The sequence below is a fragment of the Pseudophryne corroboree genome, chromosome 7, assembly GCF_028390025.1.
Source record: "Pseudophryne corroboree isolate aPseCor3 chromosome 7, aPseCor3.hap2, whole genome shotgun sequence".
In the NCBI taxonomy this organism is placed as follows: Eukaryota; Metazoa; Chordata; class Amphibia; order Anura; family Myobatrachidae; genus Pseudophryne; species Pseudophryne corroboree.
Genome location: NC_086450.1, coordinates 107,982,964 through 108,008,889, shown reverse-complemented (window position 1 = coordinate 108,008,889; position 25,926 = coordinate 107,982,964). Strand labels below are relative to the sequence as shown.

Genomic DNA, 25,926 nt, shown 5'->3' with positions numbered 1-25,926 from the left:
TCCAAAACACACCCGAATCCGACAAAAAAATTTCAGGGAGGTTTTGCCAAAACGCGTCCGAATCCGAAACACGGCCGCGGAACCAAATCCAAAACCAAAACACAAAACCCGAAAAATTTCCTGTGCACATCTCTAGTTAAAAATAGTATTTAAAATATTTTATTTAATGTAATTTACATATGTAATTTATATGTTGTTTTATTTAAACTGCAGACTGTGTCTAGTTCTGAATGAGCACCTGACATACAGGTGAATACATGTGCCTCTGTTTTAGGGGCAGAATTAGTCAAGTGCACTGCGCATTTATCAACCCATTGCAGTAGATCATTTCTGTACGTACCTCAATAGGCTGTGATCACAGATAACCTGATTGGAAGTAACATCTGAAGAATTAAAACTTGCGCTTCATTGAAATGGCCCCATTATGTTACTTGCAAACATATAAAAATAATTTCCGGGTGCATTTTGTTGGACATTTGAACATGCAAAGTTATTTGTGTGAAGAAAAAGCATTTTTGTATTCACATTAGAGTATTTTGGGTTGATCAGTTACAAGAATAACAGAATAAATTATGATGTAATATGAGAAAAGGAAATATAAAAAATGCCTAAGGGGTGAATACCTTTATAGCCACTGTATATGTTATTATTATTATTATTATTATTATTATTATTATTATTATTATTAGAACCCACCCGAACTTCAGGGATCTGAGGGAATCCCAGCCATTGGTCAGGTTTTCACGATTTGCTTGGATTCCAAAATGAGACAAATGGGCATCTTCCTGGCTTCGGCTCTCATGTCTTTTGGATTCGATATAAGATAAGACCCTCCTGCGGTAGTTCGGGCGCCATTTTACACAGGACCGCTGGAGAGCTGTGTACTGACGCTGTGTGCTGATGACTGCTGAGCTGACCTCTGTGACTGTCCACTCCTTAGGCACTTAGCATTAATATTGGCTGAGCTAGATAAACGATAGGCAGTTTGCAAATCAACGTTTTATATTTTTATAGTGCAGGAAGTTACATTTATGTTGTGTAAGTGTGTCACACTGGTGCTGTAACCCTAAGGGCCGATTTTAATTAGCCGCGAAATCCTGGTAATTTATTGCGTTTGCCATTTTCGTGTGTCTTTTGTGCAGCGAGTATGCCGATTCAATTGCAAATTCGCGAAAATGGGATTACGGCGAAAATTGTTGCCAGCAAAACTAACATCAGATACTAACATCACGTACCAGTGTAGAAGTTTATGCTTTGTTAGAATAATAGTTTTTGTGGTACTTAAATTGGGTCAAATGTCTGTTATATGCATTATTATTATTTTTTTAAATGTAAAAAAATTATAGAAAGCTATTTTTTTCCCCAGCAAAATAAGTACAAAAATTAAATTTGGGGTACATAAAAATGGGTATAAGTATAAATTTGGTTCATTTTAGGGGACTTTTAAAAAAAGTGGAAACAGATCGATTACTCCTATCTGCAACAAAAACACTTATCCCACTCATAAAGCACCACAATATACCTGTCCCATACCTTATACCCCAATTTCCAAAATTTAGCAATTTTTCACCTCAACATGACATTTCATTATTGGCTAATTAAAAATAGTCAATAATGACTTATAAGTCATTCAGGGTGATGTCCCAGTGGTTCTGAACCAAATCTTGACATTTTTTTACTTAAAAATAGGGATTTTTCCCCACTTTTCACCTATCGCAAATCCGTTTTTCACAGACAAATGAATAGGCACATTTTTGCAAATCATGGTAAATTTTACAGCGAAAATTTATTTTTGAGACTAATTGAGTTTAGTCCTAAACGTGTCATACTGGTGCTGATTATTGGCCCTTGGTGCAACTGTGCAATGATGTATTATTATTTTTTTGTCACTGCCCGCAGTGCAGCTGCAGCCTAGAACTAATAGGGCATTAACCCTTGGTGCACACTGGTGTTTTTTTTCTATCACTGTAGTGCAGCCCAGAGTTCTTAATATAATACAGGGGTAGCATTAAACCTTGGTGCAAACTGGTGTTTTTGTCAATGTTTACAGTACATTGCACTCCAGAACACCTAATACAGGGCAGTAATAAACCTTTATTGAGGCACAGTTTACACTGGTGCCCGCAAACGTTTTTGGTGAAATTGTGTGTGTTCAATAATGCTCAGTAGGTGCCATGCCACTACCTTACAGTGGCAAATGCAGGATTTTCATAAGGGGGTTTCTGTACATGTATGTATGTATGCATGTCTGTGTGTGTGAGATAGACACACTTAAATTAGCATACTTACACACACAGAAGACATGCACATAGCATACATACATGCCATACATACACAGTATACTTGCACACAGAATATATACATTCCATACATACACAGTATACGTGCTCACAGCATATATACATACTGTACATGCACACAGCATGCATACATACATACATACATACATGCCATACATACACAGTATACATGCACACACTGCATACATACATACATACATACATACATACTGTACATGCACACAGCATACATACAGTACATGCCATACATACACAGTATACTTGCACACAGAATATATACATTCCATACATACACAGTATACGTGCTCACAGCATATATACATACTGTACATGCACACAGCATGCATACATACATACATACATACATACATACATGCCATACATACACAGTATACATGCACACACTGCATACATACATACATATATACATACATACTGTACATGCACACAGCATACATACAGTACATGCCATACATACACAGTATACATGCACTAAGCATACATACATACATACATACATGCATACATACATACATACATACATACATACACAGTATACATGCACACAGCATACATACATACATACATACATACATATATACATACATAGATACACACAGTATACATGCACACAGCATACTTACATGCCATATATACACACAGTATACACACACACACACACCATTAACAGGAAGCACAGTCCCCCTCCCACATGCTACTCACACAAACTACTACAGTAATCGCACAGCATGTACTGGTCCCTCCTTCACCTGGCTGCTGTAGGGTCACTGAGAATACTGGAGATGTCACAGCCACTGCCTACCCTCACCCAGCTCGTCATAAAGCCCCACGTACTGCCTGAGAGGAGCTGCACGCTTTCGCTGCAGCTCTCCCTACAGGCAGCCAGCAGCCACATGACAAAGGACTCGGAGGGAGCTGTTACAGTCACGTTACAGGGTCAGCTTTGCCGTATACACTAACAAACAAACAAAAAATCTGTCAGCAGCGGCCAGGGGGGTTTCTACTTTCTAGGTACTCAGAACCCCTCCTGCATGCATGTATGCCTTAATAAATATAAGTATTGTGAGTCCACATTGTGAAGTTTTAAATTCAGAAAACAAAAAGAAAAAAAGTTTCTGTTTTTTGTACAACTTGTGTGTGTTCAATAAAGCTCAGTAGGTGCTGTGCCACCCACTGGGTTAATAATAAAACCACTGTTAGTTGATATGGATCACAATCAGTTGATGGAAGAGCAGGAGCAGCAACCAAGTGCTAGTGCCGTGGCCGCTGCCAGTCATGATAGTACTACAACATCTACTAAAGTTTGTCCAAGTTTAGGATAGGGCAGCTGAAATCTTGCACAATGTAAAAAATAAGATTTTAAACCTACCGGTAAATCTTTTTCTCGTAGTCCGTAGAGGATGCTGGGGACTCCGTAAGGACCATGGGGATAGACGGGCTCCGCAGGAGACATGGGCACTTTAAGAAAGACTTTAGATCTGGTGTGCACTGGCTCCTCCCTCTATGCCCCTCCTCCAGACCTCAGTTAGAGAAACTGTGCCCAGAGGAGACGGACAGGACGAGGAAAGGATCTTTGTTAATCCAAGGGCAAGATTCATACCAGCCACACCAATCACACCGTATAACTTGTGATATACTATCCAGTTAACAGTATGAAAACGACATAGCATCAGTCCAAGACCGATGAGACTGTAACATAACCCTTATTTAAGCAATAACTATACACAAGTCTTGCAGAAGTAGTCCGCACTTGGGACGGGCGCCCAGCATCCTCTACGGACTACGAGAAAAAGATTTACCGGTAGGTTTAAAATCTTATTTTCTCTTACGTCCTAGAGGATGCTGGGGACTCCGTAAGGACCATGGGGATTATACCAAAGCTCCCAAACGGGCGGGAGAGTGCGGATGACTCTGCAGCACCGATTGAGCAAACAGGAGGTCCTCCTTAGCCAGGGTATCAAACTTATAGAACTTTGCAAAGGACCAAGTAGTAGCTCGGCACAGCTGTAGCGCCGAGACCCCTCTGGCAGCCGCCCAAGAAGAGCCCACCTTCCTAGTGGAATGGGCCTTGACCGATTTAGGTAACGGCAATCCCGCCGTAGAATGCGCCTGCTGAATCGTGTTACAGATCCAGCGAGCAATAGTCTACTTTGAAGCAGGGGCACCAATCTTGTTGGTTGCATACATGACAAACAGTGCTTCTGTTTTTCTGACTGTAGCCGATCTGGCCACGTAAATTTTCAAAGCCCTGACCACATCAAGGGACTCGGGATCCTCCAAGTCACGCGTAGCCACAGGCACCACAATAGTTCATATGAAAGGCTGAAACCACTTTTGGCAGGAATTGAGGACGGGTCCGCAATTCTGCTCTATCCATATGGAAAACCAGATAGGGGCTTTTATGTGATAAAGCCGCTAATTCCGACACCCGCCTAGCCGAAGCCAAGGCTAATAACATGACCACTTTCCAAGTGAGATTTTTAAACTCCACCGTTTTAAGTGGTTCAAACCAGTGTGACTTAATGAAACTTAACACCACGTTAAGGTCCGAAGGCGTCACCGGAGGTACAAAAGGAGGCTGAATATGCAGTACTCCCTTCACAAAAGTTTGTACTTCAGGGAGAGAGGACAATTTCTTTTGAAAGAAAATAGATAAGGCCGAAATCTGAACCTTAATAGATCCTAATTTTAGGCCGAAATTCACTCCAGTTTGCAGGAAGTGAAGGAAACGGCCCAGATGGAATTCTTCCGTAGGAGCATTCCTGGCCTCACACCAAGAAACATATTTTCGCCATATACGGTGATGTTTAGATGTCATGTCCTTCCTAGCCTTTATTAGCGTAGGAATGACCTCATCCGGAATACCCTTATCCGCTAGGATCCGGCGTTCAACCGCCATGCCGTCCAATGCAGCCGCGGTAAGTCTTGGAATAGACATGGCCCCTATTGCAACCGGTCCTGTCTTAGAGGAAGAGGCCACGGATCTTCTGTGAGCATTTCCTGCAGATCCGGATATCAGGTCCTTCGTGGCCAATCTGGAACAATGAGGATTGTTCTCATTCCTCTCCCTCCTACCATTCTCAACACCTTGGGTATGAGAGGAAGAGGGGGAAATACATAGACCGACTGGAACACCCACGGTGTCACTAGGGCATCTACAGCTACTGCCTGAGGGTCTCTTGACCTGGTGCAATACCTCTGTAGCTTCTTGTTGAGGCTGGACGCCATCATGTCTATCTGTAGCAGTTCCCACTGACTTGCAATCTGTGCGAAGGCTTCCTAAAGAAGTCCTCTCTTGGATGCAGGTCGTGTTTGCTGAGGAAGTCTGCTTCTCAGTTGTCCACTCCCGGAATGAACTGCTGAAAATGCGCTTACATGATTTTCCGCCCAGCGGAGAATCCTGGTGGCTTCTGCCATTTCCACTCTGCTCTTTGTGCCGCCTTGGCGGTTTACATGAGCCACTGCGGTGATGTTGTCTGACTGGATCAGAACCGGTAGGTCGCGAAGCAATGTTTCCGCTTGCCGAAGGGCGTTGTATATGGCCCTCAGCTCCAGGATGTTGATTTGAATACAAGTTTTTTGACTTGGCCCAAAAACCTTGGAAGTTGATGCATCTATAGATGTGATCCTGACCACTTGTTCCGTAGATCCCATTGGAAAGTCCTCGCATGGAATCTGCCGAAGGGAATGGCCCCGTAAGATGCCACCATCTTTCCCAGGACCCGAGTGCAGTGATGCACTGACACCTGTTTTGGCTTTAATAGTTTTTTTTTACCAGAGTCATTAGTTCCTGGGCCTTCTCTATCGGAAGATAAACCCATTTCTGGTCCGTATTCAGAATCATACCCAAGAAGGGCAGACGAGTCATAGGAACCAACTGTGACTTCGGGATATTGAGAACCCAGCCGAGTTGCTGTGACACCTTCAGCGAAAGTGACACGCTGTTCAACAACTGCTCTTTTGATCTCGCCCTTATTAGGAGATCGTCCAAGTATGGGATAATTGTGACTCCTTACTTGCGTAGGAGCACCATCATTTCCACCAATTACCCTGAAATTGGTAATGACAATACTGTACCGTAATTCTCAGGTTCGCCTGATGGGGTGGATAAATGGGAACATGAAGGTATGCAGTCTTTATGTCTAGATACACCATAAAATCCCCCCCTTCCAGGCTGGCGATGATCGCTCTGAGCGATTCCGCCTTGAATTTGAACCTTTTCAAGTATAGGTTCAGAGATTTTAATATTAAAATAGGTCTGACCGAACCGTCCGGTTTCGGGACTACAGCCAAGGTTGAGTAATATCCCCTTCCTTGTTGAAGGAGGGGAACCTTGAGCACCACCTGTTGGAGATACAATGTGTGAATTGTATTTAATATTATCTCCCTTTCTGGGGGAGAAGCCGGTAGGGCCGATAAGGAAAACCGGCGAGGAGGCACCTCTTCGAATTCCAGCTTGTAACCCTGAGAAACAATTTCTATTGCCCAGGGATCCACCTGTGAGTGAACTCAGATGTGGCTGAAGAGTCGAAGACGTGCTCCCACTGGGGCGGACTCCCTTAGCGGAGCCCCAGCGTCATGCGGTGGAATTAGTAGAGGCCGGGGAGGACTTCTGTTCCTGGGAACTAGCTGTGCCCTGCGCCCTTACCTCTGGTAAGAAAGGACGCTCCTCGTACTTTCTTGTTTTTCTGCGACCGAAAGGACTGCATTTGATAATGTCGTACTTTCTTAGGCTGTGAGGGAATATAAGGCAAAAGATCTGATTTACCAGCTATAGCTGTGGAGACCAGGTCCGAGAGCCCTTCTCCACACAATTCCTCACCCTTGTAAGGTAAAACCTCCATATGCCTCGTTTAGTCGGCATCACCTGTCCATTGCATGTTCCACAGGACACGTCTAGCAGAAATCGACATAGCGGTGACTCTAGAACCCAGTAGACCAATGTCTCTTTGAGCATGTCTTATATATAAGACAGCATCTTTTATATATCCTAGGGTCAATAACATGGTATCCTTATCTAGGGTTTCAATCTCCGCTGATAAGGTATCTGTCCACGCTGCTACAGCGCTATAAACCCCTGCCGACACAATCGCCGGTCTGAGTAGTGTACCAGAATGTGTGTAAATGGACTTCAAAGTACTTTTCTGCATGCTTTCTGCAGGATCCCTGAGGGTAGCTGTATCTTGGTATGTCAGCGCTACCTTTTGGGTAAACATGTCAACGCCTTGTCCACCCTAGGGGAGGATTCCCATCGTATCCTGGCCCTAGCAGGGAAAGGATACGCCATGAGAATTCTTTTGGGAAACTGCAGTTTCTTGTCTGGAGATTCCCGCTCTTTTTCACACAACTCATTTGGTTCATGAGAGGGGGGAAATGTTATCTCAGCTTTCTTCCCCTTAAACATGTGTACCCTCGTGTCAGGGACAGATGGGTCATCAGTGATATGCAAAACATCTTTTATTACAATAATCATATATTGAATACTTTTCTGCCAGTTTTGGCTGTAACTTTGCATCATCGTAGTCGACACTGGAGTCAGACTCCGTGTCGGTATCAGTGTCTATTATTTTGGATAGTGGGCGTTTTGAGACTCTGAAGGTCCCTGCGACATAGGGACAGACATGGGTAGATTCCCTGTCTGTTCTCTAATCTTTTGTGCAATAAATTTACCTCAGCACTTGATTCCACATATCCAGTCAGGTGTCGGCGTTGTCGACGGAGACACCACATACACACATTTGTTCCATCTCCTCCTTAGAAGAGCCTTTTACCTCAGACATGTCGACACACACATACCGACACACCACACACTCAGGGAATCCTCTTATCTGAAGACAGTTCCCCCACAAGGCCCTTTGGAGAGACAGAGAGAGAGAGTATGCCAGCACACACCCAGTGCTAATACCCCAGGAAAAACACACAATGTGTTTACCCAGTAGCGCTGTAATACTATTATTTGCTGCCAATTATGTGCCCCCCCCCCCCCCCCTCTTCTCTGAAAACCCCATTCACCGTGGATAAGCAGGGGAGAGTCCGGGGAGCTTCCTCTCAGCTGTGCTGTGGAGAAAATGGCGCTGGTGAGTGCTGAGGGAGAAGCCCCGCCCCCTCGGCGGCGGGCTTCTGTCCCGCTTAAATATAATAAAAACTGGCGGGGGCTCTTTATATATACAGTGCCTAGCTGTATATATATCTCTTTTGCCAGAAATGAGGTTTATATTGCTGCCCAGGGCGCCCCCCCTGCGCCCTGCACCCTTACAGTGACTGCCGTGTGTGAGGTGTGTGGGAGCAATGGCGCACAGCTGCACTGCTGTGCGTTACCTCAGTGAAGATCATGAAGTCTTCTGCCGCCTCTGAAGTCTTCTTTTCTTCTCATACTCACCCGGCTTCTATCTTCCGGCTCTGTGAGGAGGACGGCGGCGCGGCTCCGGGACGAACTCCAGGGTGAGACCTGTGTTCTGACTCCCTCTGGAGCTATTGGTGTCCAGTAGCCTAAGAAGCAGAGCCTTGAAACTCACAGAAGTAGGCCTTGCTTCTCTCCCCTCAGTCCCTCGATGCAGGGAGTCTGTTGCCAGCAGGCTCCCTGAAAATAAAAAACCTAACAAATATACTTTCTGTCAGAAAGCTCAGGAGAGCTCTCTGAAAAGCACCCAGTCTCCACTGGGCACAGTATCAAACTGAGGTCTGGAGGAGGGGCATAGAGGAAGGAGCCAGTGCACACCAGATCTAAAGTCTTTCTTAAAGTGCCCATGTCTCCTGCGGAGCCCGTCTATCCCCATGGTCCTTACGGAGTCCCCAGCATCCTCTAGGACGTAAGAGAAAAAAGAGGTAGATGTGTCACCTTAAAAACTGACAAATTACCACGAACATTAAGGCTAACAAACTGTGTACTAAAACTGATATTTGTGTACTATCTGATGCTAATGAGGATGATGAGGAAGTTGACAATGTTGTTTTTGTAAGTCAGCCATCAGTGGCAGCAGTTCTTGCCCATGATAGAAAATCATTGTGATGCCAGGGCATAAGACCAAAAAAGTCACCTCTTAGGTGTGGGATTATCTTTACCCAAATCCTGACGTTTGTGAAGGCATTGGCTCCATTTGTTAGTAGAGGTAGGGACATTAACTATCTGTAAAACGAGTAATGCAAATTACTCACATAGAGAGCGCTTGCATAATTTATTAATTACAGAATTTGTCCATTCAGAACACACAGATGAATAGCATAAATATAAAAATACCAATATTGGTATTTTTATATTTATGCTTTTCATCTGTGTGTTCTGAATGGACAAATTCTGTAATTAATAAATTATACAAGCGCTCTCTATGTGAGTAATTTGCATTACTCGTTTTTCTTCTAATTATATATGTGACCTGCAATGTTGGGAGCTGCTTTTACTAAGCACTACTAATGTGGATTTATTTTTTAAAGTAAGCTTTGATCCTCAGCGCACAAATTTTATATAGTACTTTAACTATCTAGGCACTTCCTCCGTGTTACGTCATTTGCGCCTCCTCCATCTTTACTTGTATTGCTCATCCCCACATTTGCATAGGATGCAGAAATGATGGGAGGAGGCTTCTCTACAAGTATAGTATCAGTAATGTCAGACTCACACATACTTAAGCTCACATGGAAACCCCTAGACTCTCCTCTAGAATTTTTGAACACAGTTTGTTCTCTAGACTTAGGTGCCGATTTATCAAGCTTTTTTTTTACCATAATAATGTGAAAAAGGGTGTTTGGTTTCACTCACATGTATTAAAGGGCTTTTGGAGCAGCTTTCGTGAAAAACTGCTCCAAACCCTGTAATTCAGATTTTTTGTTAGTAATCAGATTGCATTCCCCATACTTACAGTATAATGAACTGTCTGAATTTATTTAAAAAAAATACAGCAGTGTGCCCTGTGATCATAGGTGTGTTCAGGGGGGGTGCCTGGTGCGCACAGGCACCCCCTAATGTCCGGCACCCCAATCTCACATGCCTGATGCAGCAATCGCCGAGCAGGCAGATTACTGTCCCCTCAGCGCTGCACCCTGTCAGGACTGCATTACTGACCGGTCGCCTGGGTTAATCAAGGGTGCCACTGCCATCGGCTTTCAAATTCCCAGCTCCACCTCCACGTACAAAAACAGTGTGATGTGACGTGAGGAAGACAAGTTCAATACTGGCAGGCGGTCAGCAGCAGCATTGACACGTCACTCGTTTTTCCAGCAGCAGCAGTAACTAGTTTGCGACTGTCAGTGTCAGTGAGTGACTGCAGCTTGCAGGGGAAAGAGAGGGGGAGCCAGACCAGGCTGAGGAGGAGAACTGTAATTGCAGTGAGCGCCATCAGGGGTGTTTGTTTGGTGCACACCACAACATATGACAATGTATCTGCTTTATTAGGATTGGTACAAGGGTGAATATTTTATATGCGTTGACCATCAATAGATGGTGCTAGACATGTCCAAAAGGCGATGCTAGACACACCCCTCCGACGGTGCACCCCCTAATAAAATGTGCTGCGCACGCCAGTGCCTGTGATAATTATGCCAGCTTCAGCTGGCATAATCACAGGGCAGCACTGCGATGTGAGTACCTTTGCACAGCTTACTCTGCTGACTCGGGAGAGAATGCTGTGCGGGAAGCCAGCAGTATGATTAGCGATGTGTTTCCGATGGACACACAATCTGATCACCTTGAAAAACAAATAAGGAGCTAGTGATCGGTGCTGCAGTGAGCACTGCTGGGCATTGGGGACCTCCTGCTACTGTGCTGGGACCCCTGTGCATAAAGTGATGCTGCAAAGTGGCAGCTCACTTTACAGAACCGGGGGTCACACCACAGTACTGGATGGGTAAGTATAATTACTGGTGGAGGGAGTGTCTCGGTGCGGTGGTAGTCGCAATAGGTGGGGTGCCCATAGGTGGTGGTAGTGATGGTCGGGGACGTCGGAGTATTTGCAAAAAATAACCTGATTATGCTGCGGAGGGCATTCGCAGACACAGAGCTTTCATGCAAGCTCTGCCCTTGCATGCGATAATTGATACATTCATGCGATGTACTCAATTATTGCATTGCGAGTTTGGCTGATTTTATCACCTATCATACACATCCTCAAATGCGGATGGAGATAAATGAGGCCCTTAGTGTTCTTTTTTTGGGGACTGATGATTTGTCAGTTTTTAAGGTGACACACCTTAATTTTAATTAATTAATTAATTAATTAATCAATAAATAAATAAATAAATCCATCAACCATTCTTTTACCTGCCTACTACGGTATACCCCCCTCCATTTCCCTGTACTGCCCTCGGTTCTCTGAAAACATTCTTGGTTACTTTCTATGGGGTCGTATAATTTAATAAACTGTCACCCTCCTGTCTGCCACTGCTGTGTGGCAATGTTTCATAGATGTGCTATAAACTGCTGTGTTTTTGTGCTCTATTGCATAGTTTAGCCAGCCAGCCTTTGTTTAATATTGGTGAAAACAATAGTATAAGCAGTGAGGTAATCAAATTTACTGGGAATGGCTGGAAATGAATGTTATTGAGGTTAATATTACTGTAGGAACAAAAATAAAAACAGGTCCAAAATTACATGATTTAAGCAATTTTTAGCATTTAAAAAAAATAAAAAATCCAAAACAAAAACACGTGAGGGTGGTGTTGTCAAATTGTAACCAAACACAAAATGATTACAGATCCAAAACCAAAACATATTATAGAACCACTTAAAAAAAAATGTTTTATGTGACAGAGTAGACCCATATATAAAATCTTGTCCCTATACATTATAAACCTCAGAGTAGTACTTCATAGAAAGCTTTACAAAATTAAACCTACAGATGGATCCTCCGTTATCTTGACTGTTTCTGCGCCTAGACGGAGGTTTAGTCATGCCTAGGTGATAGCTTAGGTTGCTGAGTTTAATCACGGACAGGCGCGTTGAGGCACGACTAGATACCCAGCATGCAATACACATCTCCACCACTGGGTGGCTAATGCTTAACTAATCCAGTACTTTAGTTTGAATAGCGGCAGATTGATCTACAGTACAAGCTCTGGCAAATGGTCAGTGACGACTGCAATGTGGATGGTGACCAATGGTCAGACGGACAGAGTAAAAAAGAAAAAACAGTTTATTGTTTATTCAGACGCAAACGAACGTGTTAAAACACTTATGTATGCAGACGCAACTAATGTGTGAACACTTGTGTGTTAACTAACGTGTGAAAGGAATAATGTAGCTCATTGACTTTACAGTATGTACAGTGCACAAAATGAGCGTCCGAGTCCCCTAATGGCATAAACAAACACCAATGGGAAGGAATCGCTCTTTACAGTACTTTTACACATGAACTTGAGAATCTTCCATGCAGTGCTGTGGGCTAGCGATGAAGGCTCCCATCTGCCACGTTGAGAGTCCCGGGTTCAATTCCCGAAGTGTCAATTTTTTTTTGTGTGTTCCCGTGACATTCACTTTATTAGTGACTCATTCGTTATCTAAAATACACAGCGGTAATGAGCACCTATAGACATACCAGTAAATATAAATTAGTGTATTCTGACAAAACTAACTGTTCGAGCAACACAGTACTGTAGATCGTCGGCGTTAGAAAATCTGTGTTGTGAGAATCTGTGTTGTACATTATAAGCTGTTCATGCTAATTAGTACTCTAATAGAAAAAACTGTACAGTATTACACAACTATTCCACAACAACCTAGACCTAAAGAAAGGCATGTTATATTGGACATGATACAGTATTTCAGATCCATACAGCAAAACATTTTTGTTGCTATTTTAAACTCTAGCATTGAATTATTTATGTCTGTATCAATTTCTGTATTGATTTCACAACAACTGTCAATTGAACAATTTATTATACATGCAGGTTAATGGAATTTTATTTACTTGTCTTCACCAATGTGTAGTTTGATTGTTTGTCAATGGCTCATCTGGGGCTACAGCTGTCAGATCAGCCAGTTAAGAAAGAACACACAGTAGTTTCCCTAATAGTGAACATCCAACTGTAAATCTATTGCTGGATTTAAACCATAACATACCTACACTTCTATAATGTCAGCGAGAGTCACCTATTAGGGAAGACACCCTAGATTTCGTACAGAGCAGGCAATTCTTCTGCAAGGGATCTTACCTACCCTGGACAGGCCCAACACCAGGGGAGGTCAAAGGGGACCCCTGTACTGGGCCCAGGCCCGACGACAGGGGGTCAAAGGGGACACCTGTACCGGACCCCATGGCTTAAAGGGGCCCCGAAGATCAGGTGCATTAAAAACGGGGTTGCAGCGACCATGTGACCAAGCCGCGGAGAGAGATGCTTGCTCCGAGCTTGGCCTCCTGACTGCACACTGCACTGTGCAGTGCAGAGCAACAGAACCAGAAGAGGCTGAAGTTAGCTTCACTTCAGCCTCGTCAGAACAGGACACCTTCTGCTTACTATCAGCAGAATCTATGATTTCAAAGAGATATCCTCTGCTCCGGTCAGGTGCTACTTGGCCCTATTTGTATTTAAGCAGCGGTACATATCCACCCAAGACAACCGCAAATCTACACTTTGACATGTGGAAGAACTTTTACCACTCCTGCATGGCATATGATGTTGCCTTCAGATTTCTACTGTGACTTTGTGATTAGGTTAAAATTACAGTTGGAAGTAGATTAGGCCTGAGGTGTACATGCATTGGGAAATAATGCACCGTAATGTGATTTAATGGGGGAGATTCAAATGTTTGAAAAGTCAGTTGGGTGTCTGTTTTTTCCTATCTAATAGACATGTAAAAACAGACACCCACCCGACTTTTCAAACATTTGAATCTCCCCCAATGTGTCCAATCATGTTGGTGAAACCTGTGTATATACCAACCACCACCCCCCCTCAAAAAAATATATACATTTTATATATATATATATATACATACATACATATATACATACATATACAGGGTGATTCAAAAGTCGCAGCACACCTTTTTGTTTTAAAAACTGTGCAGAAAATGGGAAAACTGACTTAGATTCAAGATGGCGCCCATGTTCTGCACATACCCTAAAAGATAGCCCACCTCGCCCATACCTTACTGGAGTATTCAGTTTTCCCATTTCCTGCAGAGTTTTTGAAACAAAAGGGTGTACTGTAACTTTTGAATCACCCTGTGTGTATATATATATATATATATATATATAAAATCTCTGAGAGGGCCCGCAGAGATATCACTGTACCGGGACCCAAGATTCCTGTTGCCGGCCCTGCCTACCCATAAGGTGGTGGTTATACTATGATGATACAACTGGTACCACAAAGCCAACGTCTAAGGCCGGGTATACATAGAACGATTTCAGAGTGTAAATTGTGCATATCATCTAATGTATATGCACTACTGTGTGCTCCTGCGGATGACATATTAGGTTGTTTGGTTGACCGTGCTGTACATTCAGTAAAACGATATCATATGCGGCATATATTAATGTTCTGTCGTTCATTAAATTATCTGATGTGCACGGCCAATCGTGGATTGTCCAGGACAAATTGAAATCTTTCCGACCATTGGCCTGATTGGCCATCGTTCTGATGTGTACCTGGCCTTACTCAGTGAACAATGATTTGTCAGGACTGTAAACACACAGTTATGTAATCATCATCATCATCATCATACATTGTCCACCTCTTCTTTTTATAATTGCTCTCCACATCTTTTAGAGAACATAGCCAAATGCAGGGGAGTTTCCCAGCAGGACCATCTTAACGTAGGTGCACAACACTTCAGTGCCACATGTAACGACAGGTACATGCAGCATTGAGGGGACAAAAGTCACCTCAAGTAATAGGAACTGTCTCTGCTATATCTCTAAAGCTGGGCAGTATGGTATAGTATTTATTTAATGGCATAAGAACCAATGTGTCTTACACAGCAGATAAGCAGAGCAGCTTGTCCGTCAGTAACTGTCCCCGCCACAAAATCCAAGAGCAGAATGTAACTTGCTGCTGCCCTCTGTAGGTTGGAGGTGGGATTATATGCAATACTGTTAATTAGCCATGAAATAATCAAGCAAATAAATTAATCATATAGGTGACTCCTCTTATATTGTAATTACAGCTGATTCATTTACCTGTACTCTGGATATTTATCTAATGAAAAGTTCATGTGCATTATAAATAGCTAATCAGAATCGCAGTAAAATTAAGTAATGTTGCAGCTGAGTGACAGTAAATATCCTCCAGCAGAAGCTATATCATCTATAATATGTTATAAGTACTCCTTGGCAAGAGTGATTAGTTGGCAAGCAATCTGTGGACATAAGTGAGATGGCTTGGCAGGAAAATAGTGAGTAATTTCCCCATTTATCATTGTTGTTGAATCAGTCACTGTTTTAAAGTTTTATTTTTCCCCAAATGAAGTCACTGAAATAAGACTGCACCTTCCACCTATTTGATGTCCTTCGATGGGAACCCATTCTAGTCTTCTGCCATAACATCTCTGCAGTACTTATTAATGGATTGTGTGCATGGCCGAACTAGATATCTGACACTTCTGGCAGATGCCTGAAAGGATGATGGCTTGATGGGCCGATCTAGCCATTTGAAGGACTGGCTGACCATCTCTATCTCTTGATACAACCATGACTTGTAGCATACCCAGTGATTGTGAAGCGTAATCATGCCCAGTTATGTGGGGCCACACCCACTTGCATGTCCGCACCCTGCACATAGAATGTAGAGGCCAATTCATGTCCCCAGTCTGTCCCTGATTGTGTGTATTTAGAAACCCCTCTTATTTATGGCCCCTATAGCTTGCTACTCAATGCGGTGTAGTTCTAGAGCAGCGGTTCCCAACCTTGTTTCTCTCCCGTACCCCTTGATTAAGCTTTTCATTTTTGGGTACCTGCCAGCCGGGGGTTAGTGCATTAGGAAAATGCGATAAACGGGAGTTTACCGCATTTTTCATTTAGTACATCCCGCCCATAGTGTCATACTGTATTTCCTAAAACTTGTTGCTGCTGGTGCAGGACAAGTGTGAAGCGGCAAGAATGGGGTGTGGCCATATGCCACAAAGTTATGCTCAGTGCTTCTGGTGAACTGTACCTCCCCATTGATGGTCCCATTGGTGCTTAAAATGGTCTCATTTTGTGCTTAGAAATCCTTATGCTTGGATGGGCAGAGCATGCATACAGTATGCACCTATCAGCAGGCATATCTCTTGGGGGTGCTCTGGTACTAAATAGGCACTGATGGCGATGATGATCCGTAGCTGCTTCTGATTGGGTTGTGATCCCTTCCACTGATACGGTTACTAGTGTGGCTAGTCTTGTATGTCCTGATAACATCCAATGGGAAATATACAATAGCAGGGTATGCAATGCATTTGAAAATGTTTTCTCATTTAAACAAAAAATTAAAAATTTTGTGAAATGTGTTTAAGTTCTGAAGGTATAAAATAGCCCCAGGCATTAAATCATCAATTCAACTTTTTGCTGGGTAAGCAGGCAGTACCTGCGTATTGTTTATTTACCATTATGTCTACCAAATGCCTGTATTTACCTTGCCCACTTCCTGTCTTTGAGTCTTTGGAAAAACATTGTATTTCTTGGTCATAGCTGCTGACTTTTTAAGACTACAGGAGGTTCTGGAGGACCAGGGCACTACCAGGGGTGTGACGCCATCATATTATTATTATTATCATATAGATTGGTAAATGCTCAATTAGCTTAGTGATATCATTCAGGTGCTCGAAAGGAAGGGGTATTTCTGAGCAAGAAAAAAGGAATTGGATTCCCCAGCACCCTGGATGATAACAGTAACCAGATATAAATCCCACATGATAATAGAATTCAGAGATCTTCATTACACATATTTGCGCAAATGTCTGGTTAAGCCCCAAAGCCGCATCAAGGCCTCTCTGTATATTTGGGGTCCCTAGCGCTATATCTAGGTGCAGGGTGTGGCACCCCAAACACCAGAATGAGCCAGAAAGCCCAGCGTGGCATACCAGTGTAAAAAACTATAGTGTTAATAAATTAGTATTTAGGAAGCCGAAGCTATAGAGAGGGTGATACAAACATGAAATGTAATTAAAATAGAGAAATAGTGTTAGAAAATTAATAAGTGAAAAGTGTTAATAGAATGTAGAGGTATGCCACACTAAAGCCATCCAGCTCAGCCAGTCCAGAGGCACCACACCTCACACCTCAATTACCCCATTCTGGGTCTAATATTAACCAGCAAGGAGCCACATGATAATGGCTCCTTACTAAAATATGTCTACGCTAAGAGCTACCTACCTTGGAGCAACCCCATAATGCTCCATGTGGCATGTCAGGGCCTGCACCTCCTCCTAATGCAGGACCTCTCTGCCTCTCACAACAGACATATAGATTGGTAAATGCTCAATTAGCTTAGTGATATCATTCAGGTGCTCGAAAGGAAGGGGTATTTCTGAGCAAGAAAAAAGGAATTGGATTCCCCAGCACCCTGGATGATAACAGTAACCAGATATAAATCCCACATGATAATAGAATTCAGAGATCTTCGTTACACATATTTGGGCAAATGTGTGATTAAGCCCCAAAGCCGCATCAAGGCCTCTCTGTATATTTGGGGTCCCTAGCGCTATATCTAGGTGCAGGGTGTGGCACCCCAAAACACCAGAATGAGCCAGAAAGCCCAGCGTGGCATACCAGTGTAAAAAACTATAGTGTTAATAAATTAGTATTTAGGAAGCCGAAGCTATAGAGAGGGTGATACAAACATGAAATGTAATTAAAATAGAGAAATAGTGTTAGAAAATTAATAAGTGAAAAGTGTTAATAGAATGTAAAGGTATGCCACACTAAAGCCATCCAGCTCAGCCAGTCCAGAGGCACCACACCTCACACCTCAATTACCCCATTCTGGGTCTAATATTAACCAGCAAGGAGCCACATGATAATGGCTCCTTACTAAAATATGTCTAAGCTAAGAGCTACCTACCTTGGAGCAACCCCATAATGCTCCATGTGGCATGTCAGGGCCTGCACCTCCTCCTAATGCAGGACCTCTCTGCCTCTCACAACAGACATATAGATTGGTAAATGCTCAATTAGCTTAGTGATATCATTCAGGTGCTCGAAAGGAAGGGGTATTTCTGAGCAAGAAAAAAGGAATTGGATTCCCCAGCACCCTGGATGATAACAGTAACCAGATATAAATCCCACATGATAATAGAATTCAGAGATCTTCGTTACACATATTTGCGCAAATGTGTGGTTAAGCCCCAAAGCCGCATCAAGGCCTCTCTGTATATTTGGGGTCCCTAGCGCTATATCTAGGTGCAGGGTGTGGCACCCCAAAACACCAGAATGAGCTCAGAAATACCCCTTCCTTTCAAGCACCTGAATGATATCACTAAGCTAATTGAGCATTTACCAATCTATATGTCTGTTGTGAGAGGCAGAGAGGTCCTGCATTAGGAGGAGGTGCAGGCCCTGACATGCCACATGGAGCATTATGGGGTTGCTCCAAGGTAGGTAGCTCTTAGCGTAGACATATTTTAGTAAGGAGCCATTATCATGTGGCTCCTTGCTGGTTAATATTAGACCCAGAATGGGGTAATTGAGGTGTGAGGTGTGGTGCCTCTGGACTGGCTGAGCTGGATGGCTTTAGTGTGGTATACCTTTACATTCTATTAACACTTTTCACTTATTAATTTTCTAACACTATTTCTCTATTTTAATTACATTTCATGTTTGTATCACCCTCTCTATAGCTTCGGCTTCCTAAATACTAATTTATTAACACTATAGTTTTTTACACTGGTATGCCACGCTGGGCTTTCTGGCTCATTCTGGTGTTTTGGGGTGCCACACCCTGCACCTAGATATAGCGCTAGGGACCCCAAATATACAGAGAGGCCTTGATGCGGCTTTGGGGCTTAACCACACATTTGCGCAAATATGTGTAACGAAGATCTCTGAATTCTATTATCATGTGGGATTTATATCTGGTTACTGTTATCATCCAGGGTGCTGGGGAATCCAATTGCTATTATTATTATTATACTGTCCCTACTGCATAATACTGCACGTTTGCACCTGGAGGCACAGCCACGTCAACGTGATTCAATTTGCAGACATTTGGGAGTCTGATAGATATTTGGGAGAGTAGAGAAGTATGCCATTAACCTTAAGATTTACTTGTTGGAACTAATAGAAATGTTACTTCACAGGGAAACCTACCACCACTTTAGGACCATTCCCTTCATTCATTGTAACTTTTACCTTTTCAGCTATGCTTTTGCAGCTTTGCATATTCAAAAATGAGTCTTATACTGTAATTATCACATCGTCGTAGCAAACAGAGGACTTGATAAAACTCTAGTGATATTAATGATCATTCTATTTGCTGACTGTGCAAACTATACAAAGCATAATCTAATACCCCTTTCTCACCGCTGCTTCAACTCGGGTTATTGTTGGGTTAACCCGGGTCCTGGCTCAGTGTGAAAGGGTCCCCTGAAAAATAACTTGGTTCCAGTGACCCGAGAATCCAATTCAACAGGGCAATGTGAACGGTCTGACCCTGGTCATCTGACCTGGGTTTCATTCACAGCATCGGGAGAGCCAAATCCCCAGTGCTTGAAGGTGATGTCTCCGAGTGCCACCAAAAGAGTTCCATTGCACCAATTTGCAGTGTGAAGAGTGCTGATTTGGGAATAACTCAGGTCGGTGCTGCGGTGTGAGAGGGGTCTGTCCCTGGTCTGACCCAGTTTGGAACCATGTTCCAAATCCTAGGTCAGACCCGGGACTTTGGTGTAAAAGGGGTATAAGAGGCTACAATATAATTCTTAAAACAATGAGTGATAAAATTAATAATTTCAGCTTCTTCTTTTTTTTTTTCAATTGCAGCTGTCATTTCAAGAAACCAAGAAGGACCAGGAGAGCTGGGAAAGGCAGTATTTATCCCTAAAGATGATCAAGAGAAAATGAAAGAATTATTCAAAATTAATCAGTTTAACCTTATGGCCAGTGATTTAATTGCTTTAAACAGAAGTTTGCCAGATGTCAGACTGGAAGGGTAAGTTTTGCAGTATAAAACCGGCTTAGGCAGCCTGCAAATGCAAAATGCAAAGTAACAATTATTAATCTTCAGTTTAAAAGTTTGCAAAAGCAGTGAATAGTGAGAATGGGTATACAGTAATTGACACAGGCATAGGCAGAGTTGCCAACAGTGCCTACTGATTTAAGAGGTAAGATTTCAATTTGGAATGGAAGTTGGACAAGGACAGTTTTAGACGCACAAGTAGAGAGATGAGTTGGCAGAGGTAGAGGATGAATGGTGTAGGAAGGAGGGAGATATAGGAGGACCGATAAATCTATCCAGCGATATACTGTACTGAGAAATGAGAGAAGAAATACAGAAGATGGTGAATGTAATGTTTTAAAGGTGAGAATAAAGATTTTATAAGTAACATGGTAGATAAGAGAAAGCCTTGAGAAAGTGTGGCGATGATAAATTGCAGTATACCATTCCACATTCCGGAAACAGAGTATCCTTTGTCCTATAGTTTAACATCCAGGAAGATGTGTTGCCATTTCCTGCTCAAAAATACAATAAGGTTATTTATGAAGGTGCACAACCAGTGTTGGACTGGGGCATGAAGGGCCTACCAGGTGAATTAATTGGTAGGGGCCCATGTTAGGGTGTGGCCAGTCTCCAGAGGGGGTGTGGCCAGCATGCCTGGTAATGTTTCAGATTAATAACAGCAATGCACTGTAGAAATTACACCACTGTCCTGTGTACTAGTATAAGGTAACATATGTATAATGTATAATTCAAGTGCACAGTCTGGAACCTGATCCCTAGAGGAGGTTTCCCCTGTATCCCAGTGGCCAGTACAACCCTGTGCACAACACACCCTTCCAGTGATATTAACATAGATTGCAGGAATGGGACTATTGGTACCAGTGTCAGACTGGTGCAAGAAAGGCCCACCGGGGAAATGCAGTGGTAGGGGTCCATGCTTAAGGGTGTGGCCAGGCAATAGTGGAGTTGTGGCCAACCACCACAGAGTCCCGGCTAACCAGTAGAGATTACATGGGCTGGGTCCCTTGATAAATATATATAGTAAACACTGCTTGTACGTGCATGGTAATGTAGAAGATTAATAACAGGAGGTGGTGGGCCCGCAGGCAGTGGGGCCCACCGGTGGTTTCCCCTGTTCCCCTGTGGGCCAATCCGACCCTGATTGGTACCAGAAATGCATGGCTTTGCTAGCACAACCATCCTCTATGAATATTACAAAAGCTTGCCTCCTGTAGTGGAAGGAGCTTGGTGAAACTAGGCAGTCCGGCATTTCTAGTTTAAGGCACAATCATGTGACATGAATTGCGCTCACGTGATAAAGTAGGATTTAATGTTGCAGGATGCACTTTACCCCCTAAGGCTCATTAACATTTATCGTCCTGCAATATTAAATCCCATTTAGATATGTAAATGAACCTTAGGCGGTAGAGTAGGCACTTTTAGGAATATCTACTGGTGTATTTGTAAAAAATTACAAGAGAATGGGCAAATTTGTTGCTACATGTTAAATAGCAAGAACCATTGAAAATTGGTATGAAAGACTAATGCTTACCCAAAAGGTGAACAAACATATACAATACTGTATATGAAAACAACTATATACAAAACAAAAGCCAGAAACACATCTAATGACAGATTTGTAATTTTGTCTACTGAAGCTGTAACTATATCATGAAAATAATGTATCGGACTGAACTGTTCATCATACACTGCCCAATATCCAGCGCATTCAACAGCTCATCTTACCCATCCATATAGCTCCAGCCATAATCAGTGCGGGTGGATCTACCACAATATGGGCCTTCCAGAGGCAGAACTCTGGGAGGCAACGGAGTCATCTGCCGCCGGGCTCCTGCTCTGAAGGGGGGCACCTCTCCTCCCATTCTGCGACACCATTGAATTAAGTTAATGGATAGCTGCCACTGTCTTTTCAGTGGCCGACTTCCTCACTGTTCCCTGCACCTTACAAATCACACCCTCTTTATTATACTGAATATACACATTTTACAAGTGTCATAGCCAGGATTAGAAACAACAACCTATTACACTGGAAGCAGACACCTTACTGATGAAGTGGTTTGCTCCTGTATAGGAAATATGAGAATTTTAACTATATGAAGATACTTCTCTGACAATTACACGTAACGTCATATAGTTACAATTCTCATGCTTCCTCTACAGGAGCAAATAACGCCATCAGTAAAGTGTCTGCTGTCAGTGTAACAGGTCATGGGTTCTAATCCTGGGTATGACTGCTAAGATATGTGTGATTTAAAATAAGACAATTAAATGTATACAGTATATACATTTTTCTCTTACGTCCTAGAGGATGCTGGGGACTCCGTAAGGACCATGGGGTATAGACGGGCTCCGCAGGAGATATGGGCACTCTAAAGAACTTTTAGTATGGGTGTGCACTGGCTCCTCCCTCTATGCCCCTCCTCCAGACCTCAGTTAGATTCTGTGCCCAGAGGAGAATGGGTGCTCTACATGGGAGCTCTACTGAGTTTCTCTGATAAAAGAATTTTGTCAGGTTTTTTATTTTCAGGGAGCACTGCTGGCAACAGGCTCCCTGCATCGTGGGACTGAGGGGAGAGAAGCAGACCTACTTAAATGATAGGCTCTGCTTCTTAGGCTACTGGACACCATTAGCTCCAGAGGGATCGGAACGCAGGTCTCCCCCTGCCATTCGTCTCAGAGCCGCGCCGCCGTCCTCCTCGCAGAGCCGGAAGATAGAAGCCGGGTGAGTATAACGAAGGAAGACTTCTAAGGCGGCAGAAGACATCAGATCTTCACTGAGGTAAGCGCGCAGCGGTAACGCTGCGCGCCATTGCTCCCACAAGTTACACACACGGCAGGCACTGATGGGTGCAGGACGCAGAGGGGGCGCCCTGGGCAGCAATATATACTTCTATTTTTGGCATGTTAGATACATATGGGCTGCGGTGTCAGTGAATATGTTCATCCCCCGCCATTGTTTGTGAATTTGAGCGGGACCGAAGCCCGCCACTGGAGGGGGCGGAGCTTGGTCGCACAGCACTAACCAGCGCCATTTTCTCAACAGTGTGCTGAAGAGAAGCTGTCTCTCCGGACTCTCCCCTGCAGAACGGTGATACATGGCTAAAAAAGAGGGGGGGCGGGGGCACATTTTGGCGCAGTGAGTGTATTACACGATTGACTTAATATAAAAGCGCTAAATCTGGGAATTGTTTCCAGTGTCAGTTGGCGCTGGGTGTGTGCTGGCATACTCTCTCTCTGTCTCTCCAAAGGGCCTTGTTGGGGAACTGTCCCCTTATAGATATATCCGTGTGTGTGTGTGTGTGTGTGTGTGTGTGTGTGTGTGTGGGTGTCGGTACGCGTGTGTCGACATGTCTGAAGCGGAAGGTTCATCCAAGGAGGAGGTGGAGCAGATGATTGTGGTGTTTCCGTCGGCAACACCAACTCATGATTTGTATGATATGTGGAATATTTTAAATGCTAATGTGACCTTATTACATAAGAGAATGGACAAAGCTGAGTCCAAGGAAACAGCAGGGAGTCAATCCGCGAATGTGGCTGGGTCACAGGTCCCATCAGGGTCTCAAAAGCTTCCCTTATCACAAATAGTAGACACTGATACCGACACGGATTCTGACTCCAGTGTCGACTACGATGAGGCAAGGTTGCACCCTAAGATGGCCAAAAGTATTCATTATATGATTATGGCAATAAAAGATGTTTTACATATCACAGATGACCCCTCTGTCCCTGACACGAGGGTGCGCATGTATAAGGAAAAGAAACCTGAGGTAACGTTTCCTCCATCTCATGAACTGAACAAATTATTTGAAAAAGCTTGGGAAACTCCAGACAAAAAACTGCAGATTCCCAAGAGGATCCTTATGGCGTATCCTTTCCCTGCTAAGGACAGGGTACGTTGGGAATCCTCGCCCAGGGTGGACAAGGCATTAACGCGTCTGTCCAAGAAGGTGGCGCTACCGTCTCCTGACACCGCGCCCCTTAAGGATCCTGCGGATCGTAGACAGGAGACTACCTTAAAGTCTATTTATGCACATACAAGGGCTTTACTCAGACCGGCAATAGCATTGGCATGGGTCTGTAGCGCTGTTGCAGCATGGACAGATATCTTGTTGGCTGACATGGATACCCTGGACAAGGATACCGTTGTCCTGACTTTGGGCCACATTAAGGATGCAGTCTTGTATATGAGAGACGCTCAAAGAGACGTGGGACTGCTTGGCTCCAGAGCCAACGCCATGGCAGTTTCGGCAAGGCGAGCTCTGTGGACCCGCCAATGGTCGGGTGATGCCGACTCAAAAAATCATATGGAGGTTTTACCTTACAAGGGTGAAGTTTTGTTTGGGGACGGTCTCGCGGACCTGGTTTCCACAGCTACCGCGGGTAAATCTACTTTTTTGCCTTTTGTTCCCCCACAGCAAAAGAAAACCCCACAATATCAGATGCAGTCCTTTCGGTCGCATAAGTCCAGAAGAGGTTGGGGCTCCTCTTTCCTCGCCAGAGGTAAGGGTAGAGGTTAGAGAACACCTGCTTCGGCTAGTTCCCAGGAGCAGAAGTCCTCCCCGGCTTCTGCTAAATCCACCGCATGACGCTGAGGCTCCACGGAGGGAGTCCGCACCGGTGGGGGCACGTCTTCGACTCTTCAGCCAGGTCTGGGTCCTATCAGGCGTGGATCATTGGGCGTTGGAAATTGTATCCCAAGGTTACAAACTGGAGTTCGAAGAGGTGCCCCCTCGCCGATTTCTCAAGTCGGCCTTGCCAACCTCTCCCCCGGAGAGGGAAGTGGTATTAGATGCAATTCAAAAGCTGTGTCAACAGCAAGTGATTGTCAAGGTTCCCCTAGGCCAACAGGGCAAAGGGTACTATTCAACAATGTTTGTGGTCCCGAAGCCGGATGGTTCGGTCAGATCAATTTTGAATCTAAAATCATTAAACCTATGCTTGAAAAAGTTCAAATTCAAGATGGAATCACTCCGGACTGTGATATCCAGTCTGGAAGCAGGGGATTTTATGGTGTCGCTGGACGTGAAGGATGCCTACCTTCATGTCCCCATATTTCCTCTTCATCAAGAATACCTGCGTTTCGTGGTACAGGACTGTCATTACCAGTTTCAGACGTTGCCGTTTGGGCTTTCCACGGCCCTGAGGATTTTCGCCAAGGTAATGGCGGAAATGATGGTGTTCCTGCGCAAGCAGGGTGTCACAATTATCCCGTACTTGGACGATCTCCTGATAAAGGTGAGATCAAGGGATCAATTGCTGAAAAGGGTGTCACTCTCCCTGAGAGTGTTACATCAACACGGTTGGATTCTCAATCTGCCAAAGTCACAGTTGCTTCCAACGACTCGACTATCATTCCTAGGCATGATTCTGGACACGGAACAAAAGAGGGTTTTTCTACCAACAGAAAAAGCCCAGGACATCCAGAACATGATCAGGGACCTGCTAAAACCAAAAAGAGTGTCTGTTCATCAATGCACTCGAGTTCTGGGAAAAATGGTGGCAGCCTACGAGGCCATTCCCTTCG

The 25,926-nt window shown here is 43.8% G+C and overlaps 1 protein-coding gene across 8 annotated transcripts in view; it reads left to right on the top strand.

The window, feature by feature from the left end:
- GALNT13 (polypeptide N-acetylgalactosaminyltransferase 13) overlaps positions 1–25,926 on the top strand; it is a 770,323-nt gene that overhangs the window by 281,055 nt on the left and 463,342 nt on the right. For all 8 annotated transcript variants that reach the window (XM_063933521.1, XM_063933520.1, XM_063933523.1 and 5 more), the window contains exon 2: positions 20,204–20,372. In XM_063933521.1, the coding sequence (XP_063789591.1) occupies positions 20,204–20,372 (169 nt within the window). The remainder of the gene's footprint in view (positions 1–20,203; positions 20,373–25,926) is intronic.